Source organism: Hipposideros armiger, unplaced genomic scaffold (genome assembly GCF_001890085.2).
Source record: "Hipposideros armiger isolate ML-2016 unplaced genomic scaffold, ASM189008v1 scaffold_364, whole genome shotgun sequence".
Classification (NCBI taxonomy): domain Eukaryota; kingdom Metazoa; phylum Chordata; class Mammalia; order Chiroptera; family Hipposideridae; genus Hipposideros; species Hipposideros armiger.
Window position 1 is genome coordinate 1,426,100 of NW_017731714.1, and position 22,930 is coordinate 1,449,029.

Here is a 22,930-nt window from a genome sequence, read left to right on the forward strand (position 1 = left end):
TTTAAAGAACGTTTTCAACATTCATTGCCTTTCAGGTTTAACACTATTTACTTGCATGCAGACTGTCTAACAGAAGAAATGGCAAGGTCCACATTAAGGTGTCTTTACATAAGTTACAGGTTTTAAATTGACCATCCTTTTCTTATAGAAGTAGGCTTTTGGTCAAGTATACAAATCCTGAGTATTCAGTTCAACACGTTTTAATCTGGTCAACATACTCATGTAAACGTTACCTGGATAAAGAGAGCACCCCTGAAATCCTTCTTCCTTCCCAGCTCCATTTCTACCCACTTTCGTCCTAAAGGGTAAGCACTATTCTTCCTTTTTAGCACTGTAGATTAGTTTTGCCTGTTAATTTTAACTTTATATACAAAGACTCATTTATCTGGTTTGTTTTATTCAATGTTATGTTTGCAGACATATCCGCATTGTATGTAGTAATTCATTTTCATAAAATAAACTGTAAAATATAAAACTAAAGATACCCTATTTTTATTTTATCTTCCTTTGTTTTATTTATATTAGCTTACAGAAACACTATTATCACAAAACAAATTAAAAATTGGTGAGGAAAATCATCAGCAACACTTCTCTAATATCATGTAAGGAAGCTAGTGTAGCCCTAGCTGACAGCCAGCACCAACTGCCAAACATGTGAGTGACGACCTTCATTCAGCGCCACTGGCCCTGCTCCAGGACTGTCCAGGTAAAATACACCTGGATGAATCCAGGAAAAACCACCAAAAAAACCACTCAGTCAACCCATAAATTCTGGAGTTTTTAATCTTCATAGGAAGGAACAAATCTATACATCACACCAAAAATGTATCAACTCCGCTCACAACGCGCTATTAACAGCTGATTATACATGGGTGTAAAAACAGATGGCATGTTAGCCTTTCAGAATGGAACCAGTTAAGATTCTTCTGTGCAATGTAAATGGAACTAAGCTTGGAAAACTTGACTATGTTAATCCTTATGCAACTCTTCTTTCTCCCACTGTACTTCTTTTTAACCCTAAGGGATTACTTGTTCCTATCATTAATTCAGGATTGCATCCAAGGTTCTAACATGAAAACTGCCATACATCACTTCCCTCCCCCCATTATAAGATCGAACAATTAAGTGGCAGGATTCAAAAATATCTGATTATAAAGCCCCCATGCTCTTTTTTCAAAGAAAAGTAATCCTCAAATTTAATCTTTCATTATTCCCATTAGAAATATGCTTTAACACTACTCCAAAATACTTACCATATGAAGTCTCTCAACTAGCTTTTGATCCCCAAGGCAATTGTTTGTATCAAACCAGGAATCAAAGTCCTAGATTAACAAACAAAAAATATACTAAGATCAGAGATAATATTAACTACAAATACCCTATTACTAGATGTAACAATGACCGTTAGGATTCTTTAATATCTGGGAGGAGAACCACAAATATCATTTAGTTCAATTCCCTATTTTTCACATGTGCATCACTGTTAGCAATTAATTCTGTAACTACAATAGATGGAGAATCCTATTACTTCCTAACATTTTTCTCAAAAACATCATAATTTTCACAGTGATAAGAGTTAAAAAGCAAGTTTTGTAGAGGTAACTAGAAAAAGTTCTTGAAAAATACTCTTCCTCAGTTTCAGAAAAGCTTAAAAATTAAAATCTCTTTACAGTTTGCTAAGACCACTCAAACTACTCAAATACAAGGGTTTCCAAAGCAGTGTCAATTTCACTTAAATTTACTAAAAGTGAAATTGAGATTACTAGCATTTCATTAGTATTTGGGTAACATTTGAACAAGGATAGTTTTCCTTGCTCCTTGAGTATATTTATTATATACGTATTTGCTTTGCTAGTATACAATTTTAGAATTCATTCTGTTAACTAAAACAGAGATTAAACAAATGAAAGTGTCAATACAGTTAAGAAAAAAATTTGAAAAACAAAAACATGAAAATACATAAATGCAGTACTATAACTTTCTGAAACTGATTAAATGTCTTGAGGACACATATTTCTCTAGTCTTTTAAAATGATCCTTAACATAACAAATTAAAATGAACACCTAAGAACTTATTTGAATAAATGTACTAATGTAGAGCTCTTCAAAGACACTCTCTCCTCCACCCAAGCATGGGAACAAAGGTTCAAAATGAATTCTGCTTCAGCAAAAATCTACAAATTACTAATAACATAGACTCTTGACATACATGTTATGTTCCTGATACAACCAACAGTTCAAACAACTAACCATTTGTCACTGTAAATAATCTATAAAGGTTCTACATGAGACCACACACACACACACACACACACACACACACAAAAGGGTAGGCAGATTTCATCAAATTTGAAGGCTGTCTTTGGGACCGAAGACACAGGTAATGTGAGGTACACAAATTCACTTGGGGAATAATCCCCTGAGCAGCACCCTAAGAGCATAAGCAGTCCACCTAGAGCCACTGAAACAAAATCAGGTCAGCATGATTACCAAACAGGAATGTGAACCTATGACATTATAAAGAGAGGAGACAATGATTTACAAAATGAGATTTCAAGTAAAAGGCACAAAAGTAAGCTCTCAGGATGCATAAAAAACTGAGTAGGTAACACCAGGCTAACTATGTAAAAGCATGAAAATTTGTAATTGCCTCAAGCAGTGCTGAAAAGCAGGCGAATTCTATTACAAAAATGTAGAGCATTCAACAAAAAACATTATCAGTCCAACTAGAGAACTAGAAATACTTACATCAGCTGAATTAAAGACATCTGGTAACAAAAAATTAAGAAGTGACCAGAGCTCATGCAAGTTGTTTTGAAGGGGTGTTCCAGTTAATAAGAGTCGATTTGTAGTCTTGAATTCCCTCACTATTTCTGACAACTGAAAGAACCAAATTCATCATTATTAGTATATTCTGCATACTGATTGAATCCTAAATAAAGGTATAAATAATTTGCACATCTAAATATCAAAGTACCTTAGATTTTTCATTTTTGATCCTGTGAGCTTCATCTATAACTAAGTACCTCCAATTAAATTTTTTGAAAACAGACTTCTCTTTAATAAGCATTTCATAAGATGTTACACATACATCCCATTCTCCTGGTAATAAAACATCTCTGACAAAAGCAGCCTGTGTAGCAAGAGAAAAAAAAAATACATCATGTAGAAATAAACCGTGCTTTAAATTTGTTGGTGACAAATAATCTAATACATAAAAGGAGTGAGAATATTAAAAAGGGCTGGAGTTATCTATATTACTGGCAAACATCTAGAACCAGCTTTCCTACCACTAAAGTAAATTCATTAATCACTTGTCAGAACCATTCAGTAAAAACAATGAAAATTATCCCTGCAAAATTCAACAGACTAACTCTTAAAATGTTTTTCTTTGACTCCACTAGGTCCTGAAATCCTTAGGAGACAGGTTTAGGCAAAGGAGAGGGGGGCTTCTGACATAAAGAAGAGAGAGGACTGAAGGAGAGCTCGCAGTAAGCATTTTCAGTCCTTTCATGTTTATGAACATAGAGACATTGCTATGATTATTTTCATTTTTCAGGTGACGGAAGCGAAGCAAACAGTAGTTAAAACAATTGGGCTCCAAACATAAAAAGTAATTTGGCAACTTAAAATATCAATAAAGGCAGAAAAAAAAATCTAGAAACACTAACTGAATGAAGGGAAAATAAAATTAAGTACATAATCTTTAATAGAGTTTGAGTACATTTTTAATTCTGAGCTTTATAGTCTTAATTGTATTTCCATTTTTTTCTTCAGAAAGGATGTGTATGCCAATTGATCACACATTTTAACTTATTTAGATAGCTATCATACCAACTTACCAAATTACTGTAATTGACTCAGTCCATCTTTAAGAATTGTTCATGACTATTACCATTATATACACCAATCTAAGAATCTGGCTCCTTCAATTTCCAACCACCTCACACACTTCTTTTAAAAACAAGAAAATGCTTCCAAAATGAAAACAACAGCCTTTGATTTTATATAACCACTCCCCAAAGCAGGAGAAACAAACTATATTCTTACAGCTCTCTCGAGTCTACAACTCCTTTTCTCCAGTATGATTCTTAACCACCAATATAATGCATATTTCTAAATTACTAATATTTGTAAAGACCAAGTTTATTATTTGGACCTCCACTCTTTTATCCCTCCTCTAGCTATCCCCCTCCACCAAACTTAAATTCAAATTCTTTTAATACCAAAAATACTAGAAACTTACTCTTTGTTCTTTATCTCCTATCAAACAAACAGATCTAAGTGTTGGTACCCATCTCTTGAATTCACTCATCCAGTTGTGTAATGTAGACTTAGGAACCAAAACCATATGAGGACCAGGAATGTTTCTATAGTGTTTCATGTACCCAAGAAGAGAAATTGTTTGAAGAGTCTTTCCCAGGCCCTGAAAGATTTCAGAATAACCACAGAGCGATGAAAAACAAAAACAAAGCAGACTTCCACATTTATATTCCTGACATATACAGGAACATTTAAAATAAAAGCTATGTGCTTTTAATAGCTAACAAATGGCAAGAACTTACTATGTGTTAAGTTTATAAGTCCTATGTCATTTAATCTTTACAAGCCTATGAAAGAGGTACTATCTTATCATCCTCCCATAAGGCCCAGAAGTTTAAGTGACTTTTCCAAGGTCACCCAGCAGAGCTAGAATTGAAACTTCATATTCTGTCTAAACTAAGCAAGTGAGTGTTTTAGCACTATAGGTAAATGGAAGTGTTTTAAACATTCACTATGTAACTATTAATAGCAAGTAGAAAACAAGAGAAAATGCTTTATGAGACAAAACTGTACAAACTGCCACCCTGGAAATAATATTGATGATAAATTAAATATTTAATGACCCATCTGTTTTTTATAGAGGGCGGTGGAGGGAATGGCAAATCATTATATTATAAAAGTCAGCCAAAAGCATGTTTCTCAAAATGTATTTTTTAAATGTATTAATTTCACAGATAATTCCTTGCAATTGAAATATATAGCCTGCTTATACAACTAAAGCATAGCTCCTTATATTAGTTTGAAGAGAATTAGTTTGCTAACAGTTCTAGATTGCAATCAACAAAACTATGTTATACTGTCTTAACTTACACACATTTAATGATATAAAATATTTTAAATTGCAAGATATAACCTTCTAAAGAACTACCAAACACATACCATTTCATCTGCAAGGATACCATTGATGCCATTCTCATACAAAGAAATGAGCCAATTTAATCCTCGAACCTGATAATCTCTCAGTTTACCCCATTTTACATCTAAGAACAAAAGAAAAAATACAACAGACATTTTAAAGACAATAATACAGGCAAGTAGTACCATTTATTTGACACTCAAAAGGTTTAACTTGGGCCTGACTTGACTTTCTTTATAAGGTTTAAGAATGGGAATTTTTTAAGTGCCAATTTTGCAAGTCACTAGATAAATTCAATGCATTAACCAAAGGGTGTCTCAAAAGGGGATTTTTCTAAAAATCAAATAATTAAGTATGTACAACATACATGAAGGAGAGTCTTCAAATCGAGTGCAAACATTGGTTGCTTTGGAGCTTTCCGTTAATAGTTCTTCATCCTCCTCTTGCTCTGTTCGACGGTGTCGATAGCTGTCAGTTTAAAATAAAATCACGTGAATACAAGTTCTGGCTTTAATTTTAACTACGTGCTACTATTTCAACATAATAATCAAGTTGGCTGTCCACGACCCAACAGTCATTTTTTAACAGGCATCTAAATTAAGACGACAAAAAGTGAGCAGTAGATATTAGTATATTTAAATCTGAAATATTTTACATGGTTTTTAAAATGTATAATTGTTAGAGTAGTAGTACCTTAAGTTAACCAGAACCTGATAAACTTAAATATGATAATTTATTTTCAAGGAAATATGTAGCCAGAAAAATCTTATAATTTGTATTTCAAAGTCATCTTTTTAAGTTTTTTTTTGCCAGAAAAAAAAAAAGCTCCAAAATCACATTACTAAAATGACAACTTTCACCCAAAGCTGCAGAATATGCAGAATAGACATTTAGGAGCTTAAGCAATGACTCTTAACCAGAGACTCATCAGAGTTACTCAAAGCTTTTTAAATGCATAAGACCAGATTTTACATCCCAAGAGAGTCAGATACAGCCTCTTAAAAAATAATTTTCTGAAGTTATAATATTGCCAGATTTCGTAATCTCTAAAGGGTTCCAGTTAGTAAAAACTACTCACTCCCCTCTTCTGAAGCATCCCATTTTATACCTTTATACTTTCAACATTTTCATTTAAATTGGAAAACAGCAGATGATGCCACTCTTGTGACCTCTAAAGCTAATTTATAGTTTAATTCCCAGCAAGAGTAGAGAAACAAAATCGATTAACTGAAACTCCTTTTCCCCAATAACACTAATGAGACCAAGTTGAACAACTCCTTATATATTTACTACAAAATATCTTTATTGCTTAGGATCTTAATAGAAATGTTTTTCATGACATCATACTGACTACTGCATTATAATATCCACTATACTAGTTCACTTTTCCAGAAGATGGGACTGATGCCATTTAAATAGCTGCAAACTTAAGTCTGAAACAATTTAAACACATCTGAAGTGCAAAGCTCTCTCTTATGATGTTTCTTAATTATTAAAACAACAGCACTCTGGTTACATGCAATGGATAGGGAGTAAGATATACTGACTGGACAAGTGGAATACTCAAATAAAATTAGGTATTATGCTTATGCTTTTTGATGATAATAATCCCTTTGAGACAGATCATACTTTGCTGTTACTGTAAACTGTGTAGTAATTCAACATCATTGATAACAGTTTGCAATGTAACTTTGAGTACTTTCATCACTGATCACATTTCATTTGTCACATGGCCATTCCAGGGAGCTGAGATAGCCCTAAATCTATTAATTATTACTACTTAAACATCTTAGTTACCCAACTAGCACAAAAATTCTAAAAAAGAATTTATAAATTTAACATGCAAGAGTTATTTTACTTTTAATGGAATAATTTTATGCTTCTAATAAAGATTATCAAAAATAAATTTGGTTCAACTATAAACTATTATTCGCCAACTGATAGCAAGTTGTTTCTTATCCCTTTGAATGACGACCTGAGGGTGGCATACAACTTGACACTTCAATTTATACCGGGGGTGCCAAAAAAATGTATCCAAGTGGACACTTTAGTCAACGTTGCTCAAGCAGTAGTTCACCATAATCATAAGTGTTTGGATGCTGATGATAACCACTTTGATCACCTCTTGTAACTGCAGAAGCCAAACGTGACTTGTATTCATCTTTTGTTATTGGTATATATTGAGTATTACCATTTTAATAGTTTTTTCCTTTCTTAAAATGTGTACACATTTTTTTGGCACCCTTTATATAAAGACAACTAAGTATATAATAAAAATTTTAAACAAATTGCGTGTCATAAATCATCCCCACATTCCACACACCAGCACACACTTAAGGTAAAAGTAATACCCTAGATGCAAGTATGTCATTTGGGAGACCAGAGCATAGAGTACACCCCTAGTCAGATCTAAATTCAAACTTGGATTATTCCAATTAGTTCTATGTGATGTTAAACAGGCCACTTAACCTCTGCATTTGTTTCCTCTCCAAGGAATGGCAAGACATCTGAATTTCCTATTCAATATGGTTGCTGCAATCCATAAACTGAAAGTGCTATAAAAAAAATAAGGTATTATGCATATTTTTATTTATTTATACATGTATGATTACATCCTGCCCAAACCAACTGGGGCCAAATAATTAACAGCACTAAAAAATTTTTAATGAAATAATTTTATGCTTCTAATAAAGATTATCAAAAATAAAGTATAAACTATTACTCACTCGCCAACTGATAGCAAGTTCTGTTTCTCATCCTTTTTTATTCGTGGGCGCCCTGGTTTCATCTTCAACGGTGAGGTTGGAGTCTTCTGAGCAGCAGGCTGAATGAAATGTGCAAACAGCTCTGTCTGCTTTAATAAATACTCAAATCTATTTGCTCGATCAGTTTGCTGCAAAAAATTTTAAGACCCATTTTATCAGAAAATCACCATAACTTCAGAAATCAAAGTTTCCACATGCCTGCACACAATGAACACAGCAATACGAAGGAACAAACTACTGACACATGCAACAGCTTCGATGAGTTCCAGAGCATCCTGCTACATAATGCTAGCCAACCACAGAAGACTGTCATACTGTGTGATTCCACTTGATGAGATTCTAACTAGTGACAGAAAGCAGATTATAACAGTGCTGCTGGTGGTTACATGATTGAATATATGTGCCAAATCACTGAATTACAAACTTAAAACACTTATGTATAAATTATGCTTCAACAGAGTTGACCAAAAAATATCAAATAAAAAATTAAAAGACACTGTGTAATACAAGTAAATTTATCCAGAAGTGGGGGAAAATTCACTGTTCATTCATCAGTTAGGCTGTGCAACTTTTAAAAAGGTGTCAGGCTAGAAAAACATCTATTAAGTTTATGAATTTTTCATTAACCTAATGCAGTTCTTAATATTATTTATTCCTTTCATATCTAACGCCAGCCACTTTCAATGTTCCCTATTATCCCACCAAGAGAATTGAGGAAGTTGAACAAAAAAATTTAAGATCCTTGAAATCATGTTTTCATAAAAATGAACAATGAATTCTAGAGCCTTTAGGCAACAGACTTTTTACAGACACACTAGTAGCTTGGTTTTAAAAAGGAGAAACAAGACAAGAGCTCACTAAACAGAGAAACCAGTTATTCAACATCTCTGCCTATAAATGTTTAAAATGTCAGTTTTAGAACGAATTAGAAACAGTTTACATAGCAAAGCAAACATGAGAGGTATCCAAACATCATAATGCTATAAAAGCTATGTATTTTTTTAAAGGAAAACACAATTTTAAATGTCACACCAATATAAAAACTGAAGACCAATTTGTTATGAGGAAGGCACATGGTGACACTGTTTCATTAGGTCAAAAATGACAGTCATCAAAGCGCAACAAGCACTATTAACAGGCTGTTGACATAGTTCTCCCGAGTGATGTGCTATGTAGATGACAGTTTCAATTGTTTGTTTTTGCATATTATAAACTGTTTTAACGTACTGAACTAACACACATATATGTGTATGTATGTATCTGTGTATTCTGCAATTCCGTTTCTTAATTCATATACACAAGAAAAGCCAAGAATATGTCAACTAGTAGATGTTGAGGCTGAAAAAAGACTACTTGATTATTGCTAATTGTTTGGAATCCAGGTAAATACCCTCTGGAAATAAATTCAGATAGGTCAGAGCCTAGACATTTTAAGTTAAAAACTATTCTACATTATTCAAATCAGTGAATAAGTCTTCTTCACTTCTTTCACAAATTTATCTTCTTAAACAGCTGTTCAATTTAACGCTTCTGTGTCTATCAGAAAAGGCACTTTGTCTCTTTATGAAGTTTTCATTATAGACCAATATTAAAAATAAACATAGGTCAATTATGTAAGATGTCAGAAGGTGATAAATGCTGAGGTAAAATAAAGCAAAGTAAGGGCAGATGGAAAGTGAGAGTGGCACTGAAATTTTAACCAGGATAACCAGGAAAATTCTAACACAGGTGATGTTTCAACAGAGAAAGGGGAGGGGTCATCCCCCCCTAGATCTTAGCACACCTCTCTAATGCTCAAAAATCTTTAATGGCTCTAGATGTCTTAAGATAATGTTTTTTTCAAGAGTGGCTGGTGACCTAGATAAAAAAATATCCAAGGATCCTTACTATCTTCTGCATAGTCAAGTTTGAGAACTACTGCCTTAAGGAATTAAGTATAATTAAGTAGAAGGAATTCTACACAAGAATAGAATCTCTCCTACTACCCATTCTTTCAAGTACTGGTGGGGTTCCAAACTAGTTGCGAAAAACCAAGGAATTCAAAACATATACAGAATAAGCTTTCAGTAAAACTGTGGCAAAGATTAAGGGGAAAAACAGGCAAAGACCTTGTTGCTTGAAAGAATGAGATGGTTAAAATAAAAGTGATCTGGGGTATTAAAGGAAGGAGATGAAGGGAGAAAAATTAACAGATCCTAAAAAGCAGAAACAATAGAATAAGATCAGGAATCTGAAAGAAATGCATTATAAAGCCAAATGGAAGATTAAAATAAATAGCCTTGGACAAGTTTCTTTCTCTGAGACAAGAGGAAATGACAGGACAGCAGAGGCCATATATGTTTGGAAATAGAGAGGGAAATAATGAAGATGGACTTGCAATTCTTGGTGCAGGAAAACTGAAAAGGAGGGTGTGGGCAGAAATGGAAGAGAAAGCTTAATTAGAGTTGTACAGTTTAAGAATGGCCAAGTGGGATGGTTGAGTAATAAATACTGAAAGCCTGAGAGAGTAAAAAAACCATACATTTATTTTGGTACAATCCAACATTTCATTTCATTTTCTCAAATAGTACTCAGCATCTGGGCTGAAGAATGAAGAGTGATGACTATCTAGACTCACTTATGGTTAGGAACTAGCAGATGATATGGGAGCTTGCTTAGAAGAAAACTGTTAAGTGAAGTTCGAGCTGTTGAAAAGGAAATAAAACTAGGAGATTGAAAACAGAAAAAAATGAGAAAAGATCTACAATAAGGCCAACATGAAGATGAAAAGCACTGTAAAAACAAAACACTGAAAACCCCCAATGTATCATCAGATTCGTGTCATAAATAATACTTTGCAAAAATATGGCAAGATTTGGAGGAGGCCAGATCATAAGAAAAAAGGCAAATAAAGAAACCAACAAAATAATCCATGCATAGAAGAATACTCAAGGAGGGCGATGAGGAAAAGAGAAGAGAAATATTTATGAAGTTAAACTTGCAAGACTACTAAAATTATGAGGTATTGCCATGGACAGCTTGAGTATTTATAAGAGGAACTTTCAGTTATTGAGATAATACCAAGTAGATGTGTAGGAGATAGTAAATTCAGTTTTGAATATTACTAACTTAAGAGGTACAAAGGGACTCGCATGTCCAACAAGCAAATGCAAATACAATAGTGGAAGGTATCTAAACACATATAAATATTTAGAAGTATTCATTTTGAAGATGGCAGAGGTAAGCTGATGATAAGGATCAAAATGTCTAAGAAGAAATGTTCACAAATGGCAGGACAAAGAAATAGTCAAGTAAATAGGAAATTAAGAAAAAAAAAGGCGAGCAAAAATTTTTGAGTGGTCAACAATGTCAAACTCAAGTGAGATCAAGGAGAATGAAACTAATATCAAGCCACACAATTGGCAATTAGACTCACTAGCACAGTGATAACAGAATCTAAATTGTGAAGGGTTAAAGAGATCAGTGGAAAAAGTAGAGCTGGCAAAACATATATTGTTTTCTTTAAGTTCGACAGCAAATAAAGGAGATGGGGCAGTTACAGATATAAACATATATAAAATGTACTAAAAATCTTATACAATAAATCATTTATTTTACATATTGTTATTATATATATTATGCATATTACATATGGGGGTGCAAAAAACCGTATACACATTTTAAGAGATTTAATCTATGTATTACTTTTCGAAGTTGAATGGAATTAAGGTAGCAATGTGTACTATGAAGTTCGCTCAGAGGATGGCATTAATCAAATGAATGCTAGCATCACCATGCGACAGGCAGGACAGTCAAAGAAACTGGCAGAAGCACGGTTGTTGTTTGAGGAGCTCAAGACCATTTTTAAGTGGTATTTGAAATTCGAGAACGTTGAGGAAGTACAACAATGGAGGCGTGAGTATTCAACAGAACTTCCAACATGCCTAACAAATGCACGCATCTGTGATAAGTCTGAAACAAATGGCACTGTGTGATGTGCACAAGGAAAGAACCGCAAGGCCTCACAGAGCAACAAGTCTTGCTTCTCCTGCTGTGGTGTTGGAACAATTTACACGCTTACCACAGAAGTCTACCAAACAATGTCTGCCATAATCAGAAGTGTCTGGACGCTGATGATAACCACTTTGAGCACCTCTTCTAATTGCAGAAGTCAAACGTGACTTGTATTCGTCTTTTGTTATTGGTATATATTGAGTGTTACAATTTTAACAGTTTTTTCCTTTCTTAAAATGTGTATACATTTTTTGGCACCCTCTGTCTGTGTACATAAAATACATATTATATATTTTAAGGATTTTGAAGCTATTTAAGAGACTCAAAAATATATAATGATCTTTTATTTTTTTTAAAGGTTTTATTGGGGAATTGGGGGAGGGGAACAGCATTGGGGAATTGGGGAAGAGAACCAGCCAAGTTGTTCTTAAATCTTTGTTGTGGAGGGCACCAGTTGCCATCTGGCTTCCTGTTGGCAGCTTGTGGCCTCTAAGCTCAAGGTGCTGTGTTCAATTTTAGTTGTGGGTGGGCGTAGCCATCATCCCATGCGGGAGTCGAACCAGCAGCCTTGTTGTTAAGAGTGCTTGCCCTAGCCACTGAGCCATCCGGGTGGCAGCCTAGCTCAAGGTGCCAAGTTCAGTCTTAGCTGCAGGTGGTCATAGCCCACCATCGAACAGGCAATCTTGTTGTTACACCAGCTAAGCCATCATCCTGCCACCTATTGACAGCTCAGCTCGGGCGCAGTGTCACTGGCCCATGTGGGAATCAAACCAGCGGCTCTGTTGCTCAGAGCTCATGCGCTTAAGCCAACTCTTAACCAACTGAGCCACTCAGCCGGCACCAAAAATATATAATGATCTTGAAGATAATGTCGAAGGACAAGGAGAAAGTAAGTTAAAAAAAAAAAATTTGTTAAAATCTACTATATGCCAAATATTGGTTCTGGGTGCTGAACATAGGAGATTAAGGCAGTATTCCTACCCTTAAGGAACATACTGTGTTGTGGTGTGTAGTGGTGTTAAAGAACTTACAACAGGGCCTGGTACATATGTAGTAAGCATTCACTGTTAGCCATTATTATTACTGAATCTGAATTTAACTTTAAAACTCTTTGCAAGTACTGGTTAAGTCTTGGTACAGAACAGTTTCCTAGAAGATATGGGTGTTTAAAGATTCAACTATAATATCATGGTCTCTTCTGTAAAGATCCCATGCATATTGTAAGAATGCTATAGGCAAGGAGAACATTATTCTCTTTTTAACTAGTATAGTACATGCTGATAGATGCAGAATAAACACACCATGAATAACTCATCTCATTGATGCTGAATCTTAAAATAGTGTTAATATAATCTACATAATTACATATTATGTGATTTGTGTGAATTCAATACTTCTATGTTTGCTTTACTTAAGCAAATAACATACAAAAGTTATAGTATCCCATGTTATACATATTTCAATGAGATATCTGTGCCTTGACTATAAAAATTAAACAGAAATTTGGTATATTTAATCACCTAATAAAAAGTTATTATAGACTCTATTTTAATACACTTAGAACTTACCATTTTTTCTTCATAGGTAGGATCTGGTTCTTGGATTTCTTTTTGCTTTCCAGGAGACGCATCATCAAATACTTCCTGGTAGGAGGGAAAAATCGTGGATTGTTCAAAAATTGTCAACACACCATTATTAGACTGATTTCTGCCCAAAATATTTTCTAACTAATATATTCCTATCCCAAACTTCTTAGCTATTTAAACAGCTGTCATCTAATCTGATAGAAAACCTTGATGAAATGAATTAACAAAATGATAGAATCTATTTAATCCAAATAAGTGAACTGCATGGCTACTGCAAAGATTAAAACAAAGATTACCTATGTCATCCTAAAACAAAATTATATTCAGTAAGTTTGCTTCTTTTTCTAATCAATAAAAATTATGAAATCAAATTAAATAATATAAAATGTGAAGAAAACATATGTTCCCTTTTAATTATAAAATTGCAGTATCTACTGTGCCACTACGCAAATGTATATCTGGAAAGCAGCATTAATAATCACTCTGTGTTCCATCTTCTGGAATATTACAAAAAAATTATTACGTATCCTAAGTTGAACACAGTCTGATTCCTAAATTGGTAATAAATGTGCCATTCTTGCAAATTTATTCACCTGGACATTAAAAATGCCACAAACTGCACACACACACCAACAATAACTTCTATTCTGCAAAGTTACAACCATCCATTTTTAAAAAAAGAACAGTTGGTAAAAGTATAATTTTCATTAATAATATATGAACCTGTGCTTGGCAATACATACTGTATAATAAAGTTACCTATGATTAAAATGTTAGGGGGAAGAGCTGGTATAGACTAGAATTAAAGGGTCGAATGATCTAACTTCATTGCTAAGACCTTTCAGCACTCGTGTAACCTTAAAACTCAACACAAATCTCTGGTCTCCACAAGTAAAACTGACAAAGCCACCTACCTAGCCTACTTCACAAAATAGTAGAATACCATGAAAGATCAAATACACCTTCAAAAAATAAGATGTGCTTTCCAAAAGTAGTCATTATTTCTTTCATAGTTAAAAAAAAGACAAAGAAAAAGAAAGATCTGGACTCCAGGACTTGAGTTCATACAATTATTGACATATAGTGTGCTTATCTATCAGTCAGTCTAGTCTGCTGGCATATAGTGTACCTCTCTATCAGTCTAGTCCAGTGGTTCTCAGCCTTCCTAATGCCGCGACCCCTTAATACAGTTCCTCATGTTGTGGTGACCCCCAACCATAAAATTATTTTCGTTGCTACTGTATGAATCGTAATATAAATATCTTTTTGTTTTCCGATGGTCTTAGGCAACCCCTGTGAAAGGGTCGTTTGACCCCCAAAGGGGTCGCGACCCACAGGTTGAGAATCCTTGGTCTAGTCAGTAGTGAGAGATGAGGATGATCAAAGACAGGCTCCATCATCCATGTTACCAAAAAGATCATAATAATAAACAAAAAAAGGAGATAGCTTCCTAACCTATCAGTACCAGGCAAAAAGGAAAAGTTAACTGAATATATAGAAAAGCCAGCTAATATTTCTGGGAAAGTCAGCTTTGTCAGAAAAAAAAAAATCATGAATGCCTAATTTCAATTATTTTCTGATTTTGGAAAAAAACCTAAATTTTACTTTCAGAAAAGAAAATGGCATTAAAAATTATTTTTCCAACTGTGAAACAGATAGTCAGATATATTACGCATGTATGCTCAAACCTAGTTTTTACCACTAAACCTCAATGATTTCTGAATTCAGTTAAGAAACAAAAAACAGAATGAAGATACATTTATTTTAAAAAACTAAAAAAAACCCCAAAATATCACTACGTGAAAAGGAAAAAAAAAATCAAAACTAAAACTAGTCAGTGAAGAGATAAAAGATAATTACTGATATTCCTATACTGAGAAGGTAAAAACTCATCATTCAATAAATAAAATTGTGACCACATTTTTTTGTAAGAATATGACAGAACAAGATATGTTGGAAAAGGGTTAGTTCTGGAGCCTGCTATAGGTTCTATCACAGGTTCTACTTACCAGACGCCTCAATTTCCTCATCTGGCAAATAAAAATACCACTGACTTCATATGGTACTTTGTTATCACGTCAATATTCATACTTAAACTTTAATTCAACTTTAATTTAAAAATAGCAACTGAAAGCCAAAATATTTAGTTTAGGTTTTAAATTACTCTGCTTTTGACATTTAAGTAAGATCCCTAGCAAGACATTGGTTATTCCAAAATTTGAATGATGGCCCCTTTGATAAGCTAGTGAAAGCTATGAACATCACTTTGCAAAGAACTGTGCATTTAGACACAATTTCAGTGTCACAGATTTTCAAATCCCCTTAAGCCATGCATAGAGCACTAATCCAAATTAAACCACCCTGGTAATCCAAAAGAAGCACATGAAACCTTGGGGGGGGGAGGCAACAGTAAATAGAAATTTGAAACAAATCTCAAATCACTGAAAACTACAGCATATCAGATGTCCTATTCCATTAAAACCTACCTCACCACTAAAAGTTCTTTCAAAAACATTGTAACATGTTTCTTCACCCTCAATTAGACCTTTGGTGACCAAATAAAACTATTGTGCCAAATGCTTCCATGGTAAACGGCACTCACATTTCCTTATTGGGTTAATTCTGCATCAAGGCTCATTTTTAAAGCAGTATTACCTTCATTCTGTCTATCCAAGGATGGAAAAATCCCAGAAATCTTTGGGCTGCGACTATAAAAGATCTCAAAACGGATCGAAGGCCAAGAATAAAATTTGGAAGAAGCAAGCAATCACTTTATTCACAGACATCGCAAAACCTTGGGACACACCCAAGAGACCCGCCTGGCAGCTCCCCAATCCTTCCACCTCCCCCAGGACTGTCACCACCCTCTGGCCAACCCCAGCCCGGAGGGCAGGCTGGGCGGTGAGCAGTACCAATTTTCAAACGAAGTCCAAGGCCCACAAAAAGGAACTGCGTTGGACTAGAAGGCCAACCAACTAACTGTCCCTGACTTACCGATTCATTCACCCACTCATCCATTCCCCTCCCTCCAAATCAGATGGGGGTTCACAGCAGCCGCTGCGGCCTCGGTCGCCTCCCTCCCAACCGAACAGTGCCCGGCAGGGGCCTCCACTCCCTTCACTGGAGCAGCTGCGCCCCGCTTATCCCCACTGCGCACTCGGCCGTCCAGCTCTCGCCATTGTTTTCTGCCAAGAACAGACACCGCCCCCGCAAAGACCGGGATGAGGACAAGGAGGCCCCGGTCCTCGGATGCGCTGCTTTTAAATCCCGTCCTCACCCCGCCCGTCTAACCCTCCCTCCGGAGGGGCACCTCCCTCGTCCTTCCCCTAAGTTCAGTGGAAACGAAAACCTTGATTCAGCGATGCAAGAGGGAATTGTGGGAGTCGAGGGGGGAAGAAAACAGCGGGGAGGTCGCTCTCGGCCTCGGTAATCAAGAACATCTGTTTTGATGAGCGCGTTCGAAGATTTGGCAAGATTCGCTGAAAATGTTAAGTTCCAGAAACCCACAGTCAGTTTGGGCAGGTGAAGCACAGGACGCAAGGGAGGAGCATCGTTTCAGGTCCAAAGGGCCTGAAGCCGATTTGGGGTAGACAGGACCGAAGTACGGCCCTGCGTCTGATCGCTAACGCGCAGGGGAGGGGACCCGCTCCTTCTCCCCACGGCACCCTCTCCCCGTGCCCAAGGCCACCCTTACCTCCATCTCGGAGTCCGCGGGACCAGCGCCGACCTTAGAGGGAGCCGCCTGGGCCGCGATGCCCTCGGGGCCGCCTTTGTTGTTGCTGCTCCCACTGCTGGCGGCCGAGACTGCGGGCTTGGAAGGCGCGCTCTCGGGAGGCGGGGGTGGCGGAGGCTCGGCCGCGGACATGATGTTCCGTCTGCGTCACCCGCTGCTGCCGGAGGCCGGGTGCGGCAGGGATCAGGGGGCCTAGGCCTGGGTGGCTACGTCGCAACGAAATTGATGGAGGAGCGAGCAACGCCCGCCGCGCAGCGGCTCGGCGACCAGCCTGAACCTGGCCCGGCAACCTCCCGCTCTCCTCGTCCTCCTCTTCCGCGGGACTCGGGTTCGACCGGTGCCTACCTCACGGCGGGAATCACGTTGACGACAGTGGGCGGGGCCACCCGGGTCACTGAGGTCAGGAAAGGCGGGCTGATTGACCGAAGGGCGGAGGGTTGAGCGAAGGGGAAAAGAAAGCGAAAGAAAGACCGAGGCGAGAAAATAGCTTCGCGGCCGGGTCTTCCTCTGGTCAGTATCATCTACCTCTCAAGCAACCAGGACAACTACCTACGCCACCGACTTTCAACCCTCGCGAGATTGATGGGTGGCTAATAGGCTGGGTTCCGAGGCCGCATGCGCATTCTCCTCTCCTTCCCCTCTTGCCACGCCCCCGCCAGCCGCCCCCACCTTCCCCCGCGGCCCTTACGGCTAGGAGTGGGCGGGGCCTCGACTGAGAGCTCAAGAGACAGGTTTGTGCGTCGGCTCCGTGGCTTGTCGCGAGCGCAGGTCTACGCGCATTCGTAATGGCTCAGTGTCTGCGGCCTCGATGTTTTCTTGGCGTGGCCCGGGTCGGCGTCGCTCGCTGAAAACTTGCCCAGGTTTTGCGCCGCTTGGTCAAACTTGGAGGACTGTGCTCGCCTTAACGTTTACATCAACGCCTCTTACAGGCGTGATGCCACAGCGTTGATGACGTTATGGTTATCCCAAGTGACGTCTGTTTTTTGTTGTCTAAGGAGAAATGCCCGTTACTGTGACTTTTTTTCCTTTTAATTTTCACATGTTAGGTATATCAATAATTTCTAAATACCTTCTACTTACCCTCGATACAAAGAAGATAATTCCTCCGAATTTATAGGCTAAAAGTAAGCAAATTGTATGCATACTACTAGGTAAAGTAACATGAATCACCAATAGATAAGGAAGCGAGGCCTTAACCACCAAATATTAAATGAAAATGTACCTTCTCCTTAAGTGCGAAGAGATAATCAGTACTAATTATTGCAGAGTCTAAGGCCTGTGCCTTCTGTATCCAATTAGTATAGAATTCAAGCCCATCGTATTCAATTTGATTACAGAACTGCAAACTACAGTAAACCATCTGCCCTACACAGGTCTTCATTCATCTTTGTATCTCCATGTCCAGTATTCTATCAGTGTTTATTGAAAAAGGAGACACACTTTTCGAGAGTCAAGGTTTAAGCTAATTGGTTTTTACGTGGAATTTCAAACAGAAGGGATCTCTTTTGAATATATAGCCTACAATTTTTTTTAACTAATTGAATGATAATTCTTTAATTGAGATTTTGGATTAATGTTTTCCAGCCCACTAGAAGTGCTGCTTCTGAGACTATAAGGAATATGAAAAGATAAATACCTGCAATAATGTTCATCATAGTTTTCGCATTGTAATTGCAAAAATCTAGTAACCAACATTGAAAGTATGATTTTAAAACTATTGTACACCCACAAAATGAACAACCATTAATGTAGAAGTGTTCATTATATAATGTTAATTGAAAAGTTTAATAGTTCGAAAATATAGATAAAAGTTTGGGAGGATATTCATAAATGTATTGAAAGTGATTGCTACTGGTAGGTATTTCCTAATTCTTTTTTGCTTGTTAATATATATTTTTTTCTAAGATACATTTGTATATCATATTGAGAAAATTTATTTTTAATATTGAAAAATGTACTTTCACCCAAAAAAAGATTGTGTGGTAAAAAGGTAGTGGCTAGGGTGGTATCTGATATATAGATATTCAATAAATACTTGTTGAATAAATATTTAATATCCACATTGTTAAGTACAAACACTATAACATTTATTTGGTGTTCAGGATATTTCTTAACTCTTTACAGTGGTAGGTCCTGGTTTAGAATCTTTAAAATTATACTTAAGAATATAAGTGGAAGTTTTTTAAATATGACAAGTATTTAAGGCAAGCAATAAATAGCAAGAAAAACAATAAATAAAAATTCCTCAAAAATGGCAATTGTCTTTTAACGTGTGTATTTACACCATAAGTTTCTCATATGAAAGCTGTATAGGAATCTTAATGGGGAAAATTATAGAGGAGAGATACTTAGAAGAAAGGAAGAAGAGAAGACAATGTTGGAATCCAGTAAGTAATCTAAGATCAGGAACAGAGAAATAGATTTTGAGCATGGTCTAGAAGCAGAGAGGAAGTTGAAAGAGGAGCTACAAAAAAGACAGGATGACTGGAAACGGAGCAGCGAGGACATTGGCTGAGTTAGGCAGATGTAGTACTTACACGGTGGCCAAATCACAAAGGCCTATTTTTCTTCAAAGACTAATGGGCTAAAACTAACAGTTCCGGAATTGATAGCATAATACAGGATTAATGAGCTAAGAGAATAGGCTGGGGAGTTGGGCGAGCCTTGGTTCCAGTGCAGGCTCCAGAATTTAGTAGCTGTGTGAATGCAGACAAGTTACATAACTTATTTGAAATCGGTTTTCTCATCTTTTTATTATTACAGTCATACCTTGGAGATATTGTGGGTTCAGTTCCAGGTGACCACAATAAAGCAAATGTCACAATAAAGTGAGTCACGTTGGTTTCCCAGTGCATATAAGTTATGTTTACACTATACTGTAGTCTATTAAAGTGTGCAATAAGTAGCATTGTTTCTAAAAAAATGTACATACCTTAAATTTTTGTATTGCTAGAAAATGCTAACTACCATCTGAGCCTTTGGCAAGCCAGAATCTTTTTGCTGGTGGAGGGTCTTACCTCGATGTTCATGGCTGCTAACCGATCAGAGTGGTGGGTGCTGAAGGTTTGTGTGGCTCTGGCAATTTCTCAAAATAAGACAACAATGAAGTTTGCCTTATCAATTGACTCTTCCTTTCATGAACAATTTCTCTGTAGTATGTGATGCTGTTTGATAGCATTTTACCCAATTTTGAACGTCTTTCAAAATTGGAGTCAATCCTCTGAAATTCTGCTGCTGCTTTATCAACTAAGTTTATGTGATAGTCACCATAACAAATATAATAGTGAAAAACTTTGAGATATTGTGAGACATGATGTAAGTAAATGCTGTTGGGAAAATGGCACCAATAGGTTTTCTTGACACAAGGTTGCCACAAACCCTCAATTTGTAAAAAATTCAGTATCTGTAAAGTGTGATATAGTGAATTGTAATAAAACAAGGTATGCCTGTATATTATCCCAACTTTATATTGGGATAATGTTCTTACGACGATAAGAATTACATGAGACTGTGCATGTAGAGTGCTTAATATGGTGCCTGACAGAGGGAGCTCTCGGTTCAAGTGTTAGATATTCTTATCCTGAAAAATCATAAGCCTAAAAGTCATAAGTAAGGGCCAGAGTCTAGTTGGAGGAAAGGGAACCTAATAGTTTTTTAAGAAGGGTAAGGGGAATGAACAGTGTCAAGAAAACACTAGAAGGAATTAGTCCCTTAAGCATGTTCCCAGAAATAAAATGCTAATGTGAAACCATGTTAGTGTTTTATCTCAAATATGCAAATACATATTGTTTATACCTAAAATTCCTGCTTAGTGTGCTAGAACAGCATGTGCTATACTGAATAGAATGGGGCAAAGAGATATTGCCAGAGGACAAAAGATGCAAAGAGCCAGGACTATCTCAGCATTTTGGCCTTGCATGGTAACAAAAAGAAGTTAAGTTAACCAAGGACAAAGCAGGAATGCTGGGCCTTTCTTCCTGCATACTTAGTTTACTTTGCAATATTCTAAGAATATACAGTCTCGTCATTACATTGCAACAATAAAACAGTGTTGAGCTTGTATCTAAGAAGGAGAATTTCTAACATTAGATACAAATGATCATGTCTTCTATATATATTTTTCAGAATCCTTCTATGTAAGGGGATTTCAGTTAAAGAAAAACATTATGCTGTTAATAAATAAGTAAGATTTAAATACATTCCCCTCATATTTGGTCACTAGCTCACGTCAGTGGGTGAGTTTGTATCTGTTGAGTGTATATACATGTATTTATTGGGTTGTCGGAAAAGTCATGACGTATTTTTTCTATGTTTTTCGTTGCAAAAATGCGTTGTTGCAAAAATTGACTTTTCCAACAACCCGATATATAGTCAATTAAAGTTGCCTTTTCCTTATTCTTTACAACTGAAAAGTTCAAGTTCTCCGTGCATTTTTCCTTCCTGCTTTTGAAAAATATTTTCTTCTTTTTTGAATTGGTTCTAGGTAAAATACTCTTAGGAACCCAAATATTATGATCCAAAATTAAATGTTCACTACTACCATCCCTGAAATATTTTCAAAAGAATTAACAGTCGCTAAAGCTATTGTTAAGAAATTTGGCGGTTCCTTTGCTCAAATGATTGAAATTAAGAAGGTAGAAAGATATACTTCAAACATTATTCAAAAGAAAGCAGGAGTGGCTAAATCATTATCACATAATGTAGACTTCAGAGCAAAGCAAATTACAAAGAGAAACATTGTATAATGATGAAGGCGTCATTCCACCAAGAAAACATAATTCAAAATGTGTATGCACCAAACAACAGAGCTGTGAAATATGTGAAGCAAAAACTGACAGACTGAAATTAGAGATAACAAATCCACAATTATAGGTGAAAACTACAGCCTCTCTCAGTAATTGATAGAACAACTAGGCAGAAAATCAGCAAGGCTATAGAGGAACTCACCACCACTACCACCAACCAACAGATCCTAACTGGCGTTTGTAGGACACTCCACAAAACAATAGAAGGATACACATTCATTTCAAGTATCCACTAATAATATACCAACATAGACCATAAAACAAACCTCAACAAATTTAAAAGAATTGAAATTGTACTGTCTGTCCTTCGACCACAGTGGACTCGAACTAGAAATTAATAACCAAAAGTTGCAAAGAATGTCTCCAAATTAAATGACAAACTTCTAAATAATTCATGGGTCAAAGTGGAGGTCTCAAGACAAAAGTACACTGACCTCAATGAAAATACAATATATCAAAATGTCAGGAGCACAGCTAAAGGCAGTGCTGAGAGGGAAATTATAGCACTAAGTGCTTACATTTATTATGGCGCGTTGGAGGGGAAAGAGCCTCCCATTGGAACTTCCATCTCAGAAACCTAGAAAAAGAACGAAATCAACCCAAAGTAAGCAGAAGGAAGGGAATAATAAAGATATGAGCAGGGATCAATGAAATTGAAAACAGAAAAACATAGAAAACAAATAAAATGAAACAGAGCTGGCTCTTTGAAAAGAGAAAACTGACTAACTTCTGGGAAAACTGACAAAGGAAGAAAGAAAAGACATAAATTACCAATATTAGGAATAAAACAGGACCTGTCACTACAGACCCTGTAAACAACAAAAGAATAAGGGAATACTATAAACAAAAATTTGACAACGTAAATGAAA

General features: G+C 36.3%; 2 protein-coding genes across 3 annotated transcripts in view; both read right to left on the minus strand.

Moving 5' to 3' along the window:
- Positions 1 to 17,843, minus strand: part of SMARCA5 (SNF2 related chromatin remodeling ATPase 5) — a 36,357-nt gene extending 18,514 nt beyond the window's left edge. The window contains exons 1-9 of one of the 2 annotated variants that reach the window (XM_019662056.1): positions 17,218 to 17,843; positions 13,506 to 13,580; positions 7,906 to 8,072; positions 5,547 to 5,647; positions 5,203 to 5,303; positions 4,247 to 4,426; positions 2,978 to 3,133; positions 2,749 to 2,880; positions 1,254 to 1,322 (exon numbers count right to left, since the gene is read on the minus strand). In XM_019662056.1, the coding sequence (XP_019517601.1) occupies positions 1,254 to 1,322; positions 2,749 to 2,880; positions 2,978 to 3,133; positions 4,247 to 4,426; positions 5,203 to 5,303; positions 5,547 to 5,647; positions 7,906 to 8,072; positions 13,506 to 13,580; positions 17,218 to 17,388 (1,152 nt within the window). In that variant the 5' untranslated portion in view covers positions 17,389 to 17,843. Of the gene's footprint in view, positions 1 to 1,253; positions 1,323 to 2,748; positions 2,881 to 2,977; positions 3,134 to 4,246; positions 4,427 to 5,202; positions 5,304 to 5,546; positions 5,648 to 7,905; positions 8,073 to 13,505; positions 13,581 to 16,517; positions 16,557 to 17,217 lie in introns of those variants that run through there. The other variant, XM_019662057.1, reaches the window with a different exon arrangement.
- Positions 17,844 to 18,026: 183 nt separating this feature from the next.
- GAB1 (GRB2 associated binding protein 1) overlaps positions 18,027 to 22,930 on the minus strand; it is a 129,906-nt gene continuing 125,002 nt past the window's right edge. Inside the window, exons 11-12 of the mRNA XM_019662037.1 lie at positions 18,337 to 18,374; positions 18,027 to 18,156 (exon numbers count right to left, since the gene is read on the minus strand). Coding sequence (XP_019517582.1) covers positions 18,027 to 18,156; positions 18,337 to 18,374 — 168 coding nt within the window. The remainder of the gene's footprint in view (positions 18,157 to 18,336; positions 18,375 to 22,930) is intronic.